The sequence below is a fragment of the Prunus mume genome, linkage group LG6, assembly GCF_029339155.1.
Source record: "Prunus mume cultivar Tortuosa linkage group LG6, ASM2933915v1, whole genome shotgun sequence".
Taxonomy (NCBI): Eukaryota; Viridiplantae; Streptophyta; class Magnoliopsida; order Rosales; family Rosaceae; genus Prunus; species Prunus mume.
The window spans coordinates 17,054,382-17,070,435 of record NC_142703.1 but is presented as its reverse complement, the minus strand read 5'-3'; the positions used below and the strand labels follow the sequence as shown (position 1 = coordinate 17,070,435).

Here is a 16,054-nt window from a genome sequence, read left to right as displayed (position 1 = left end):
AAAGTAAAACCTAAACTCATATAAGATAAGTAAAACGACAGGTCGGAATTCAAATTAAAAAAGAAGAAGACAGGAAAATTACAGGTCGGACAATTTTAGCTCTACAAGAACTTGGAGAACAAGCTATTTTCTGATGCTCTTGCAACCGAAAGGTTATGTGATTTTGCTCTTCCACTTCTAAACTTCACTTCAAGTAAAACCCCTTTCTGATCACTACCTAACTCTCTCTCTCTCTCTCTCTCTCTCTCTCTCCCCGATGGACATCGATTTCAAAGAGTACCAATTGCGCTGCCAACTCCGAGGCCACGAAGACGACGTAAGATCTCTCACCCACAAAACCCTTCTTCATTTTTTGCGCAAAATTTGTTTGAATCTACAATCCTGCTCATGAATGATCAATTCTGTATTGTTTTAGACCCACAGAGATATGAAATTTACTAATTAGTGTTTAGTGTTTAGCAATGAATTTGTTTACTGAAAAAAATGATGAACAATGAATTAGGTTCGTGGAATTTGTGTTTGCGGAAATGCGGGTATAGCCACCTCGTCACGTGATCGAACTGTGAGGCTGTGGTCCTTGGACCCTTCCGATGAAAGGCGGTACTCGGAGTCGAAGATTCTGCTGGGGCACACCAGTTTTGTGGGCCCATTGGTGTGGATTTCACCCAATGAGGAATACCCAGATGGCGGAATTGTGTCCGGCGGCATGGACACGATGGTGTTAGTATGGGACTTGAAGACTGGGGAGAAGGTGCAAACTCTCAGGGGCCATCAGTTGCAGGTCACCGGCCTCGCTTTGGATAATGGAGACATTGTCTCATCTTCTGTGGACTGGTGAGTTTTCACCTTTTATGTTATTCCAAGTTTGTTGTAGGATGGGCTGGATTAACTTTTACATGTTGTAAACTTCGTTGAGGTTTGTGGAAACATGTTGTGTTCAAGAATTGATCTTTGTGCTATCTTGATTTTGTGAATAAGAAAATTTGGTTTGGAGACTCCATCTGAAATTAGTAAATATGTCTATCTAATCTTGTTGCCTGTTTTGCTAAAATAGATTAGTTTTACATTTGTATTTAGTTATAATTATACATTTATATATAATTTTTGTCCTGGACCATCTCCTAGGCATACTGTGCTGGTTTTACTCCTAATATGTTAAGCTATGGTGACACTAGGTATTAATTTTCTTTTTATGTCTTTTCTACAGTACTTTAAGACGGTGGAGGAAAGGCCAGTCATTAGAATCATGGGAGGCTCATAAGGCACCAATCCAAGCAGTTGTAAAGCTTCCTTCGGGCGAGCTTGTCACGGGTATAGTTATTCAATTTTTGCAATCTTTCTTTTCTTTTTCCCCCAAAAATTATTGAGGTGTTGGTTTCACTAAATTCATGGACCTCCTTTTTAACAACCTTTTTTCTGGCTTGTAATCGTAATGATTTGATTCATTTTGTATGCATGAATTTTTGTTAAAAGTTAGTAGAACTGTAGAAGCCCACTAGTCAACTGTCAACTCTTAGGCCTAGCTGAGCCAGTGAGCAATTGATATCCAGCCATTGAAGAACGCTGTTGGACTCGTGATCTAAGACTGCAGCAGTGGTAGGATGGGTAATATTGTGGTTGAGGGAGTTTGCTGAGCCATCCAGGGATTAGCTGAACACAGTTGTTATGCTTGCTTCTCATGAGCGATTGGCTTGAGTTGGATAGGTTTAAACCTTTGCATGGCATGTGATGCATGGAGGCTGTGTAGCTTTGGGGATTGTAAAGTGGCACTTTGCACATTTTAGGCACTCTCTGTGTAGCTGATATGTATGCTATGTGATACAATGTTGTTAGGATCAAAATGCTCCATGCTTTTATGAGAAATAGATCACAATGCAACCTGCCTTTTTAAGCTCTCGTTGTTTGGACAGGAGTTCCTGGCTTCTTGGCTGTGAGAACTTTGAAAGTTGGCTGCAGCTAATCATGTGCCCTAGTGGCACTGTAGTTCATTCGAGACTTCAAGTTGGTCATAATATCAATGGGAACAATTTTAGTTTTGTGAATTCTAGAATGGACACTATAATGGAAAAAATATAAGACTCAACTATGCCATGGTAAGCTTCCCAAAAACTGTTTTGTTTTGTATGCCCTGCTTACGTGTATACTTCAGTATCTGTTACGTGAGACTGCTTTTCTGAAAACAAAAAATGGCATGAGGTTTACTCTCGTGCCCTCACATGTAGCAAGGTGGCTTATCCATTCCTGTTTCGTCTTGTCGTTTTGAGCTGGCCAAATTAATCACATTGCTACATCAGATTCAAATGCTTGATCCCGCTTTTTCTTTACAATGATGCTGAATCGGTTTTCTCTATATGTAGGTTCAAGTGATACTACTTTAAAACTTTGGAGAGGAAGTACATGCACTCGCACTTTTGTTGGGCATACAGGTAATTTTAATTTTGTATGTTACTTTTAGGCCATTTTGTAGGTCCTGAATAAATGCGAAAGTGTCTGGCATTTTCGACGTTGTGGCTTACCATAAAGAGACTGCTTTACTATGCTAAATCCCAAATTCTGATTGCTATATTAATAGTATACTAAACTAGAGCTAGAAAGATAACATTTGGATCACAAGTTGCTACAAAGACTATTTGACTTGAAGATAACATGCTCTTCTGACTTGCATAGGATATCTCTCTCTTTTTTATAAAATGAATTTTTTAAAATTATAAATTGAAATATAAATATTATATTTATATTTTTAAAATTTTGAATGTTTTAATAAATCAAAAGCATAGCTCTATTTAGAAAAAATGACTTGCACATAATGTTTTGCAGTTACTTATGATCTATACATACTAATGCATTGTGCAGATACTGTTAGATGTCTGGCAGTGATGTCTGGATTGGGAATTCTTTCTGCTTCACATGATGGGTGAGCTTGTTGTTGCATTTGTGTCTTTTTATATTGAATTGCTGGTTCTGCTTTGAGGATATAGTTTAAATGAACATAATCCTGAAGGCATATCTTAGTGTTGGTAGGGCATGAGTAATGTTTAGTTTAGTATGTTGTCAAAATAAAATTAAAACATCCAAAAGAAAAGCAAACATATATAAAAAAAAGGTTGCAAATAGAATATTTGATAGCTTTGTTTATTGAGGATAACATACAGAAATCATATTGATAAATCTTGATTATTAGACACTATAACTAGGAGCTTGTCTACTGAACTGAAGCATTCAGAAAATGAACGATTGAATTTTGGTTCTGATATGAATTTGGACCTGTTAAAAAGGTTGCTTATTGTACAATGTATCCTAACTACTGCTTAGAGTCTCAACATGGTCATATAGTTGTATGAAGATATGTTCATATATGGAAAGATGCATACATGAATAAACAGAGGGTATGTATGTACCTTATAATTTTTGGAAAATTTTGACAATAATCTAAATGTTTGGAAAAAGTTGAATAATTTGGCTTATATTTCTCTACATGTGTCACTTATTAAGAAAAGTTCAACCACATTGTTTGATTTCCTTGAGTCTTTGCTGCTTTCTCTTGTGGTTAAAATATTAGTTGAGATTTATGTTTTAAAGTTTACATGTGTTGCTAGCAAATGTCTTGTTTGTAAACTTACTAAATAATAAATGCTCTATCATTTCTACTTGGGTAAGCTCTCCATAACTTTATTTTTTGTTGGCATCTTCAGTTCCATAAGGTTATGGGCTCTAAGCGGTGAAGTTTTAATGGAGATGGTTGGTCATACTTCAATTGTATATTCAGTTGATTCACATGTGTCTGGATTAATAGTCAGTAGCAGCGAAGATTGTTTTGCTAAGATATGGAAAGGTGACTGCTTAATGCTTCTTGTTTCTAAAAATACATGAGAGATGTGAATGTGAATAATTTTTTAAACCTGGTAATGATTTAAGCAATTCCTGCTTTGTGGGGAGTAAAAAGAAAGATTCACACACTTACTCCAGGGATTCTTGCACATCGAGATTCATTCTTTTATGTTTGCCACTGAAAATTTCTTTGTAGAAAGCACCAGAAATGTTAATTAGCACTTTATATTAAGTGGGAAATAATGTCCTTTTCAGATGGAGTTTGCGTGCAGAGCATAGAGCATCCTGGCTGTGTTTGGGATGCAAAATTCTTAGAAAATGGGGATATTGCGACAGCATGTTCTGATGGAGTTGTACGTATCTGGACAGTAAATCAGGATAAAATTGCTGATGCCCTAGAAGTAGAGTTATATTTCTCCCAGATTGCTCAACACAAAATTAGCAGGTATTTCCATCTTCTTGTTTTGTGTATGTGATGTAACAGCTATGAATCTGCTATGCCTAATAACATGTGCTTGACCCAATTTTCTTCCCAATGCTTCATGATTATTCTGACTATAATCTCGTATAATATTAAAAGTACCTTCTTTAAGGGTTACCTAATAGTCATATGTTGTCTTCTAGTGATCTCTTTCCTCTCTCTCTAGTATTCAATTAATGTTTTCCCCTTTCCTTTATGGAAGTGCCCATTTCTTTGTTTGGATTCCAAAGTTCTTCACTTATCTGTATATTCAAATACATACATACTTGAATTGGACCAAAAATATATACTTGAATTCGATTGGTTTTTTCTGATTTCATAGATTATTTCTTGGCTGTTGACTGTTTCATCTTCTTCACCTTTATTACTTGTATTTATGTAATGACTTGTTTCTTTTAGGAAGAGGGTTGGAGGGTTGAAATTGGAAGAATTACCTGGGCTAGAGGCCTTACAGATTCCAGGTGCAATTTCAATTTTACTCTTCTCTAGTGACTTTTTGGTTTTTGCTCGTCATTTTCGTTTGTCACACATTTTTATTGTTCTAAATTTTACAGATTTGTATTTTCAATTTCTGAACAATTATTTCAATTTTAGGAAGACAAGTCCTTTTGGCTTAGTGTTCTTTTGTTAGTAAAGTATAACATTTTCTACTGTAGTATGTGGTTTCCATCGCAGCTGCCAAGTGAGAGCCTCTGCTAAGTTGCCAACAATATGTCAATGTTGTATTCTTTTGACTAGTAAAACCACACATCAAGTAATGTTGTCTGGTTGTATTGTCATCAGGAACCAGTGATGGCCAGACAAAAGTTGTCAGAGAAGGGGACAATGGTGTGGCGTATGCATGGAATATAAGAGAACAGAAGTGGGATAAGGTAATTTACATTTTCAGACTAATACTTGTGTTTTCCGTCTGAGGATGTATGACTTATAGTAGTTGAATTGGTATAAGCCGTTGTATCGGTCGCGTTTAGTTTGGCCACTGGTTCTTGGGTGTGTTTGTAGTTTGGCCACTTTTCCAATATGCCATTGAGGACTCAATGGCCTTGAATTTTGATGCTTGGAAACCAATGCAAATAGCTTGAGCAGTTGAAGTAGGTAATGGCTGCATAATTGTTTGCAGCATAAAGCGCACGAGTAGTTTTGAACCTCTTTTTGCATAGGTCTTATTGTAGTCTGTAACGAGAAATAGACCACTGTGTTTCTGAGATTTATGGGTGAGAGAAAAGTTAAATTTTTCATGAAACAGTTTTTGTTGTGAGAAAAATCAAATGACTTATATGCAAAAACTTTGGGCTTACAGTACCTTAAGTCATAAGGATGTGCTTCCTAAATAAAGAAATGAAACAAGAGCTAACTAGATGTTTCCATGCTGGTGATGTTAGTCTCTACTGCTTTCAAAAGTTGGGAACCTTCATGTTTGACTTCTTTCAATTCAGATTGGCGAAGTTGTTGATGGGCCAGATGGTGGCATGAAGCGTCCTGTTCTTGATGGAAATGAATATGACCATGGTCAGAATCTTACTCTATGTGTCAACTTGTGGTCTGATTTTTCTTTTTCTACATATATATTTTGAAAATCCGTACATATATATTCTTGTTCTTCAGTATTTGATGTCGACATTGGAGATGGCGAACCTATTCGTAAGCTGCCTTACAATCGATCAGGTTTTGTATCTGTCCTTCTTTCTTGTTATTCAGTTATTTTCCACTCATTTAGTGGTATTTTATTTTATTTTATTTAAATCACTCTGTTTGTGGACATCTTTCATCCTTTGTTTTCCTAACCATGCCATCTTCTAATCTGCTGAGAAGATGAGATATGGGAAAATCTAAGAACAAAATTTTTTAATGGCTGTTGTAAATTTTTTTTATTTGAATATATAATTTTTGCTCACAAGGAATCTAATTTCTATAGTAATCAATGATGATTAGTTTGTGATCTTGGAATCTTGTAAGTTTATGATTTGATTGATCGTAAATTAAGAACTTCATGAATAAAGAACACTTATCTTTCTCAACAGTTCTAGCCCTTAGTTGTAGTTGGTGCAAGTGAACAACATTATTTCAAGAATATGAGTCATGCATTGAGTTGTTTATCTTCAGATAATCCATATGATGCTGCTGACAACTGGCTTCTGAAGGAGAATCTTCCTCTTTCCTACCGGGAACAGGTTGTAGCTTTCATTCTCCAAAATACTGGACAGAAAGACTTCACACTTGATCCATCATTTCGTGATCCGTATACTGGGTGTAAGTATTCTGTTTTGAGTTGTGACCATCTAATCTTGATATGGTGGTGATTCATGTGTTATATTGTGTCCTTGTTTCCCCCTTTATTTCAGCTAGTGCTTATGTACCTGGACAATCTTCAAACAAGTCTGGTATGTATCCTTTTAAATTTCTTTTTCTTTAATTGAATCCAGGATGCCTTTTTTTTAATTTTTTATATATATTGAACTATAAACTATGTCAATACCTGATTTCTATTTATTTTATTTTATTTTTCCTCTGGTTACAGCTTCTGCAAAACCTACCTTCAAACATGTTCCTAAGGTAGGCTTTTGCAGCTCTTGTTCTTAAGGTTTGGAATGCATCAATTTCCATGCACAGGTTAAGTTGATGAAAATGTATCGGCTGGTCATATTTATGTTCTGTGTTTTATCTGTGCTCTGTACACTTCTCATACTAATGAAGGCTTTTCGCTTGAGTACTTCTAAAATAGGGTTCTAGATAAAGACCCAGTTTGATTCGAGATTGCTTGGCATACCCATGTGGTTGAGACTAACTTAATGATAAATGATTTACTATAACAAGTGTTCTGTGTATAAACCTACATGCTGTAATTTGATTATATTGTATCATCTGGAAATCCAACTAAATAAATGGGTTTTAGAAGCTAAGCATATTGGAGAAGGCAAAGCAGTGTAAAACGACTTCGATCTAGCTTCTAGAAATGAGCAGTGTTTATCCATTTGTGCAGTTACTCCATTTGAAATTTTATGGATATCCTCCGGCCACAGTACGGCACCTGAACTCGAAGCTACGAGATCAGATGTTGTGCACTATCATCTAATTTTCTTATACCATTAATGATTCCGTAGCTGATGCCGAGTAGTTGTGGTTGAAGAGTACTGGAGTTTAGTCAGCATTGTGAATGCTTTATTCTTAAAGGCTATTACTGTTAGTCATAGTTCTACCTTGAACTCATTATTTCAAGATCAATTCTTCTCGTGGATGGGTTCGCAAATTAGGCTTTTTACTTGTTCTGGTGGTTTTGGTTTTGTTCTTCATGTCCCTCAAGAAATTTGAGCATTTGTTATATGAATGTCATACTTATAGCATCTTTTTCTTTGAATGATTTTGTTTCCAGAAAGGAATGCTTGTTTTTGACGTGGCTCAGTTTGATGGAATCCTCAAGAAGATTACAGAATTCAATAATAATCTACTCTCTGACCAGGTTGGTTCTTTTGCAAGTTTGCTTTGTTTTTGAAATTATATTTATTTCTTACAAATTGAAATTTTGCTCTAGATGCCAGCGTTATAACTTGTTACCACTCAATTGGAATGGAATAGCTTTAGTCTTTTGTACAAATTTCCTTTGTAGCAGACTGTGCCTTCTTCGTAACTCTTTGAAAGTTCTCTTTTAATAAGCTTTCACCAACCTTTCAATTATTCTTTTGCATTTTTGAAACTTCCTATTTGCCGTCCTCATCTTCAACATATATTTTAAGCTACCTCGATCCTCTTTCTAAATATCATGAACAATTGACAACTTTGATAATTTGTAATTGGACGGTGATACATCTAAAAAGTTACCTCGTAGTTTTTGCTCTCAAGCAAGCACTGAATCATAAGCTTTGTTGATGAAGCATTGTTAAGTTGGCAGGCTTGCTGCATTCTTAAAATTTGTATTTTTCTTTGGGTCTTACCACCCATTTATATGTAACTGGTTTGTTTGAGTCCACTGTGTCCAAATCACGTGTTTGTGACAATCTAATTTTTAGACCAACAGTAAGCATCATTATATGTAACTGATTTTTTTCCTTAAGTGTTAGAAGGGAATGAAATAGTTTTTGGATCTGGATGATACTATCGGTCATGGATTTTGTTGAAACTATTGAGGTTCCTGATATTATTTTCACTGTTTTCTGATATTAATTTTCTGTAGTCATCTTTTGTTTTTCTTATTCCTTTCATTATGCATGATAGGGTGTTGAGTATTTTTTTTTAATTTTTAATTTTTTCCTTTATTATTATTTTTTTTTGAATTTCCAATCTGTTTTGCCTAACTTGAGGAGCAGCTTGGTGCTAGTATTTTTCGTTTTTCTGTTTTAGAACTGTGTTTCTTTATATTATGCAAAATATGATTTCCTGAATAATGGCCTTTGGTAATATCTTGAAGGAAAAGAAGAACTTGTCTTTAAATGAAGTGGAGGTTTCCAGGCTGGTTGCTATTGTTAAAATATTGAAGGACACGTCACATTATCATTCTAGTAAATTTGCCGAAGTTGACATTGCTATGTTGCTGAGGTTGCTAAAATCATGGCCAGTTGCAATGTTATTTCCAGGTTAGTGTGCGGACTTCTGATGAATTTTGTATAGAGCTCTGTTCTTCATATCTTTTTTGGTCTAGGAGTGCATAGCATATACTCCATCCGTTAAGATTACAATTGCACAATCTTTAAGAAAAAAGAGATTACAATTTAACAATCATAGAAACCATTGTCCAAGAATGAAGTGAAGTTAAAAACAGGACAGTTCTGGTTATCTAATGTAATGACTATCCAATCTCAAATTGATAGAAACTGGTTGAGCTGGCTTGTGTCTGGTTGTGTCTGGTTGTGTCTTGGGCGTAATACTGTAATGGCAAGTTACCACATTTTCTCCTGCACTACTGGTATGAAGCTTAAGTGAATTCTTAGCTTTATGATTGAAAGCTACAGGTTAAAAGAAACACTAAAAAACAATAGAGAAAAAGATAAAGTTACATGAATGGTCTCAGTGTAAGTGTGTATAGTAGTGAAATTTTCATTTTAAAAAAGTTAATGTGGTAGTCCTGCATGTGGTGTGACTACTCATTACATCTCCTTTTTCAGAGGAGATCTGGTAATAAGAGTCATTGTACACTTAGCAGTTTCTTAAGAGAATATCAATAAGCTGTGGCTTTTTATGTAGATTGTGGAATGCTTATGATTGTTGGTGTGTAGTTTTACTGTTGTGAATTGTATTGTATCCATTCTGTTCACACCTCGTGTGAAACTTTTCAGAAACTTTCTTTGCTTACTCAGTGGATAATTTGTTTTCATCTTCAGTTATTGATACTTTGAGGATGATTGTCCTGCACCCTGATGGGGCAACTGTACTTCTCCAGCATGCTGAAGCTCAGAATGGTAATGATATTAGACATATTCCATCCTATGGTTTTATCTTGATAATTGGTTCACAGTAATCAGATAGTTCGTATTTGAAATAGATAATTGTTTCACTTTCATTTATTTTCTATGAATTGTAAAAATACATATCAATAGACACTTGTACAAAAGAAAATGGGACTAGATGATGAGGCCAGATGACCCACGAACATTCTTAAGTTGATTTCTCCAGATGTATACATATGATACAAGTCAAACATTTGCAACCTTCTTACTTTCTGTTGATGCTGTTCTTATTTCAAGGTCTCTATTTCTTACGTTGTGTACTATAACCAGATTTACTATTGGAAATGATCAAAAGAGTCGCAACAAATCCTTCACTTCCTGCTAATCTCTTAACTAGTGTTCGTGTTGTGACCAATCTTTTCAAGAATTCGTGCTACTACAATTGGTTACAAAAGCATCGCAGTGAGGTTAGCCTTCCTTTGCAATTGGTTTCTGACATAAGATTGCTTTTGGGGTTTCTTAGTGATTTGAGAGGCTAATGGGCTCTTTCCCAGTCACATTTCTGGTTTGCGCCTTACATGTTCTTTGCTTAACATTCAAATTCTTTGTTGATGGTAGGGTTAATGATCTGTGGATATCTATCAGCTTTTTAGTTGATTCAATTAAAAATTCAATACTGGGCATGATATCGTTGTCTGTAAAGTGCTCACAGATCTTTTCAAATTTCACCTTTAGTAAGTTCCATGTTTTGGTATTGGTTTGTATATAAGGGTCTCTATTACATTTTGGTACCTTCTTATAATGATTGTGTGTTTTTTGCCCGTCCAGTACTTTTGATAAATAGTTTGATATATTTCCTTTTGCAATTCAAGGTTTGGTGAGGCATTACTTGCTGCTTGCTGCAATATGAATTTCAGATTTTTATTTATTTTTTAATGATTGCATGCTAACCTAATTCAAAACCACAGTACGTTTATTAATTTTGTACTGCTTCCAACATGTAAATTAAATGTGTGTTGTATTTATTTATTTATTTATTCGATGAATAATTTTTTGTTTAGAACATCTTGCACTTGTTTCAGGAATCATTAATTGAGTTTGATTTGAACAGTTTCCTGAATAAATCATTAAACTAGATTATCTAGAGGTAACTTTGTTGGAAACTTTATAGAAGTACTTACAAAATGTGTGTTTGCTTCTTTGTACTTAAATAATGACTGTTATTTGTGGGGTGGTACACAGTTTGTCATGGTTAGTGCATCTTGAATTCTATATATCATGATTTAGTAACTTGATTTGTTGAATGGCTTTGCAGATTCTAGATGTGTATTCAAGTTGTTCTTCATCTCCGAATAAGAATTTGCAGTTATCATACGCAACCTTGATTCTCAAGTAAGTTTTCTATTGACTGCACATGTTCTGTTACATGATTAAACTTGCTCTTCCATCCCCTTCTTTCTTTCTCCAATTTTGTGATAATTCGAAGTTATAGGAAAAACGAAGACTGCAATGGCAACTGAGGTTGGAAAGGGATATGTTTGTTGACATAATGTGCTCAACTTGGTATATAATTGTACTACTGTTCTGTAACTGATTGAGTTTAGATATTAACCTTTTGGCCTTTTCCTTTGAGCTTGACAGTTATGCTGTTTTGTTGATCGAAAAGAAGGATCAGGAAGGTCAATCACAGGTTCTTTCAGCAGCACTTCAGGTATAATACATCAACTTACCAGTTTACTGTTCTGATTGCCCCTTCATTGGCAGTTCATGTTTTTTAAATTTAGTGCCCTCAAAAGGTGAACATAGATAAAGAGGGCCCTTGCTCTTTTTGAGGTGGACTACAGTATCTTTTTAATACGATATTCAGATGTCAGAATCATGAAAGTAATGTTTGGACTTTTGCAGATTGCAGAAGAGGAAAATCTAGAAGTTGATGCAAAATTTCGAGCTTTAGTTGCCATCGGATCGCTGGTATGTTTTGAATACTTATATGTTATGGAGTTTAGGGAACTTACTTGTGCTAGAATAATTGACATGTCAGTGTCATATAGCAGTCTTGGTTACTACCTTGAATCTATGATGATCTTGCTTTTTTGTCTAAAACAGATGCTTGAGGGCCTTGTGAAAAAGATAGCTATCGACTTTGATGTTGAAAACATTGCTAAAATAGCAAAGGCTTCGAAAGAAACCAAGATTGCTGAAGTTGGAGTGGACATTGAACTTTTAACAAGACAAGGCTGACTTTCTGAATATCTGGTAAATGGCAATCCCTGCCTATGAAACTCTCACCCAGCCCTGCCCTGCCTCTCTCTCTTGTTTGCATGGAAGCTTTGCACTGAACTCCTGCCCCCCTCCCTCTTCTCTCTGTCTTGTGTGTGCGAGAGAGCTCTCTCTCCCTTATGCAGTTATTGTGGGAACCCACATGTATGGCTTTAAAATTAATTCAGCAGAACAAACCCACATGTGGCTCTATATTTGCAAAATGGCATTTTGTTCAGGATGTAAAGCCTTGGTTCTGCTGAATTAATTTGAAGGCCTTGTTGTGCTGGATTGATCTTGTAGGATATTAATTCTTCTTGTTCTTCTTCTTCTCCTTTCTATGTCTCTAATAATTTTGATTACTCTTCACAGGAGAATGGGGAAACGTTCATTAACAGGTCAAAGTGATTCAAGTAGGATTAAGCAACTGATATGGTTTGACTGCATCACATCATCCATCCACATGATTCTGAATATATACATCACTATGACATATAAACATTCAATGATTTTGGCCAAAAAAGGGATCCAACGTTTTAGGAACACCCTGGTTGGTTGTGACTATGAGAAGGCATCAACATCTTTCATTTGAAACTGAGTTTAGTGGAAAATTTGAATGAGAAAATGTGTTACTGGGGTGTCAATTGTACCATCAAAGGTGGTTGATGATGGAAAGCAGTTGAAAGGAATTGAACGTTTTCAAAGGCCTATGTGCTGCCCAAGTTCTATGAAGTTGTAGTTTCGATATTCTTCTTGCTACAAATCCCCTTAGAATATTTCTATTTCATTCTCTGAGCATGTGATTTCAGTTTCTATTTTGTGATCCATGCTTATACAACAATGATAAAAGATCTGATTTTCAGTTCTAGATGAACCGAATTGAAGAATAAGAAAACCCTCAACTCACACACACGGATGTTCAAATGTTTTCAAATCTAACCTTATTGCAACTATTAGTTATTTGTCCGTTGGTGTTTCTCCTCACTTCTGAAGTTCGAATTCTCTCTCATAAAAATTTTAAGAGAAGAAAAAAACTCAAATTTTTTGTTTTTTGTATTTGTTATTTATTTTATACAAACGATAATCTAAATTCAACTAAATTAATCTAACGTGAGTGCAAGGTGGACTCTTTTGCACCTTTTTAGATACATTATGCTAGGGAGATCACATTTATACGGTGGTGTGGTCTCCTAACATTTTGATTGTTTGAGTCCACTTGGCATAGAACTTTTGGTCACTCCACAGCAACATCCTGTTCAACGGAATCTCAACATTCCTCTCCTTCAAATGCAAATGCCTCGGCACTATTCTCTTCTCCAAACTAAACCCAAAATACTGAGGAAACTTCTTCAACTCATCCACACTCCTCCCCATCTCCTTCACCAAGTACTCATACTTGGGCCGCAAGTTATCCTCCACGCTGTACCCGAAAATCGCAGGGAGCCTCACACACACATTCGCTGCCTCCTCGTACGAAAGTGTCAAACTCCTCAGGAACTTCATCTTCCTCTTGAGCTTCTCCACCCTCGTGTTCAACAAATGTGCATTCAAATTCGTCGGAGCCCCGAGCTTCTCTAGCCCCAACTGTTTGAGATAATGCAGCGTGGGGCGGAGGCAGAACTCGACGTCGGAGAAGAGGAGGTCCGGGCAGCGGAGAATGAGGCCGCAGGAGGACGAGGGGTCGGCGGGGAGCTCGGCGGCGAGGAAGTCGAAGACTGGGGCGATGTCGGTGGGGTCGAGGGTTGGGGAGAAGAGCTTGGGGGAGAGGAAGGCGAGCCTAGGGAAGTCGGGTTCCGAAAAGCCCTTGGACTTGAGGAAATTTACGGTGGAGAGGATTTGGTCTGTGGCGTCGGGGAGGGGGAGCTTTTTGGGGTTGGTTTGAGGGGAGATGATACGCAGCGTTTTGAGATAGCGGAGGTTTTCGCGGTAGGATGTACGGAACTTGATGAAGTGTGAAGGAGGATGGGGATTTGAGGTGGTGAGAGAGAGGAGGAGGAGGAGGAGGGAGTTGGGATGAGGCAGAGCGTGCGAAGCATTGTAAGCAACTGTTTTAGAGAGAGAGAGAGAGGCAGTTGTGTTATGTGGATAAGGGGATGGATGGATATATGACATATGATAAATCTTGAAACCAATGGGACTCGGCCCATAATTGAATTTCCAATATTTTGTCAAGTTATTGAACTATTTAATTATGTTAAAAAATATTTTCGTTGGCATTGCTTATTTGGGATGATAAGTAATTTTTTTTAAATGTTGGGAATTCCAACACGTTTGATAAATTATGAGAAAATAACTCATTGTTAAAATTTGTTGTGAGAGAAAACTATAAGGAAAAACAGTTAATAAGGTGCTTTCATTTTCTGATTATGCGGAAATCAGTTTCGAAGATGCGATATGTTTAATATTGATTATGCAAGGATCATTTTTTGATTATGCGGGAATTAGTAACAACAACATTTTTAACAAAAAGTTGACCAAATGTCAAACTACTTTCTCTCACAGATAATTTCTCTCATAGCAAATCTAACATCGATAATTTTCACAGCACAACAATGCCAAACTAACCCTAAGAATCAACCAAATCATCATTTTAAAAATTGAAAAGTTAAATTAGAAAATAAATTTTAAAGCAACCGAAAATGTTAGGAAATGTACATCACTTTTGTATTGTATTAAAATGGAAATTAGTATTTTGACCCAAATAAATAAATAAATAAATAAGGAAAATAGATTACTGAGTTTGGCTTTCTAAGAAGTCAAAATTTGTTTGACTTGTGACATAAAATTAATAGAAATAAAATACTATTTAATGCACCTAGTGCTCGTATCAAAACAATAGGACAATGCTCCTAGCGCAAAATGGTAAATAAGAGTTCTGTTATTTTCACCATGTCCAATATCCATATATTTTATCTTTAAAATTTAAATTTTAAAGATAAATTTATTTTTTAGTAAATTGACTTTTAAGGACTTAGGAAAAAAAACCTCAATTTACGTAACCCACCTATTCTACCGTTTGACAAAAAGAAAAGAAAAAAAATAAAGAAGAAGAAAGAAACTCCTCAGTTGCTCTTATGACTTTGGAGTGCTTAGAACTCAATTATCAAAAAAAAATTCTTCTCTCTCCTCTTCATTCAATCAAATTGTTTATGAAGAAGAAACAAGAGAATGGATGTTGAAAAGAACAATTCCAGTGAAAAGGTAAGGAAATCATAGTTTATTTTTTATTTTTTATTTATCAAAGAAAATTTTCTTGCATTAATAATTAAGGGGTATTTTAAGAAGAATGGTGGGTGGAATGATAGGATTGTATTTTTTCAAATTTACATGGTGAGTGGGAATAAGATATGTGGAAAAATAGAATATCGGGGTCGAAATAGCCACACTCACGAATAATAGTTCTAAAGCCTTTTTAGCAATGGTTTAGAAGATTTGATGAAATTTTTGAAAATTGTAAAGTATAATTTGTTCAATCAAACTAATTCGTTTTTTTTTTCTAGGTACCTTTTGTTTGACAAAACAATTAGAAGACAATAATTTCTCATCAAACAATTGGAACACAAAATTTTCCTTAAAAAATCCTAAAGAACTCTCTCTAAAAAAAATCCTCAGAACTTAGCTCCAGTTGCCACAACCCCACCCCACCCCTCTCCTCCCCTCCCCTACCCTCTCCACCCTTCCTTTTCTCCCTCCTCCCCACCCTATCCTCTTCTCTTGGGGTTGTTTACGGGTTATTTGGCTGATTTTTTCGCTTGGCTGCGCCGGTGATTTCGTTGGCGGCTTTTGAGGTTTTGTTATCCTTGGAATCTTTAGTTACGACTAAGTAGCAGTGTGCTGGTGGTTTCATTGGTGAATTTGGAGACAAAAGAGGTGGCTGAGCGGCCTTTACTCACTTGTGTGTTTACAGTTTCTTGAGTTGTAATAATTGCATAAACTCTTTTATGAGTTAGGTGTTTGTATGTAGTCTAATCTCTACTTGTACTTATTTGTGTGTTTAAAAGTTTTCGCTGTATTGATACGGTTCATGTCTGGCTTGTCAGTATTGTGGCTTTTATGCCGAAATTTCTTTGGCCTCATATGGTTTTTAGTGGAGATACACCTTGTGCAC

General features: G+C 35.8%; 2 protein-coding genes across 3 annotated transcripts; one reads left to right on the top strand and one right to left on the bottom strand.

Annotated features, from left to right (window-relative positions):
- The first annotated feature begins 51 nt into the window (after positions 1–51).
- On the top strand, positions 52–12,693 carry LOC103335540 (transducin family protein / WD-40 repeat family protein). 2 transcript variants are annotated; one of them, XM_008238555.2, is made up of 23 exons: positions 52–316; positions 503–834; positions 1,208–1,311; positions 2,358–2,426; positions 2,854–2,914; positions 3,693–3,832; positions 4,084–4,273; positions 4,709–4,770; positions 5,093–5,181; positions 5,746–5,818; positions 5,915–5,974; positions 6,413–6,559; positions 6,652–6,690; positions 6,828–6,862; positions 7,680–7,766; positions 8,712–8,877; positions 9,622–9,699; positions 10,018–10,154; positions 11,003–11,079; positions 11,329–11,398; positions 11,593–11,658; positions 11,794–11,943; positions 12,319–12,693. In XM_008238555.2, the coding sequence occupies exons 1-22, from the start codon at positions 257–259 to the stop codon at positions 11,926–11,928; spliced, it is 2,277 nt and encodes a 758-aa protein (XP_008236777.1). In that variant the 5' UTR covers positions 52–256; the 3' UTR covers positions 11,929–11,943; positions 12,319–12,693. The 2 variants fall into 2 exon arrangements, with proteins under 2 accessions (XP_008236777.1, XP_088910261.1); XM_089054135.1 differs by lacking the exons at positions 11,329–11,398; positions 11,593–11,658; positions 11,794–11,943; positions 12,319–12,693 and adding an exon at positions 11,180–11,225.
- Positions 12,694–12,976: 283 nt separating this feature from the next.
- Positions 12,977–13,997, bottom strand: LOC103335539 (Mitochondrial transcription termination factor family protein). The gene is given in 2 exon segments (XM_008238554.3): positions 12,977–13,925; positions 13,928–13,997. Coding segments are annotated over 2 exon segments (864 nt in total). The 5' UTR covers positions 13,983–13,997; the 3' UTR covers positions 12,977–13,116.
- Positions 13,998–16,054: the final 2,057 nt, after the last annotated feature.

Coding starts and splice junctions, on each gene's coding strand:
- LOC103335540 (XM_008238555.2), top strand. CDS start 257: ATGGACATCGATTTCAAAGAGTACCAATTGCGCTGCCAACTCCGAGGC. Junction 5,182..5,745: donor GAGAACAGAAGTGGGATAAG/GTAATTTACATT, acceptor CTTTCAATTCAG/ATTGGCGAAGTTGTTGATGG. Junction 11,080..11,328: donor TACGCAACCTTGATTCTCAA/GTAAGTTTTCTA, acceptor TGAGCTTGACAG/TTATGCTGTTTTGTTGATCG.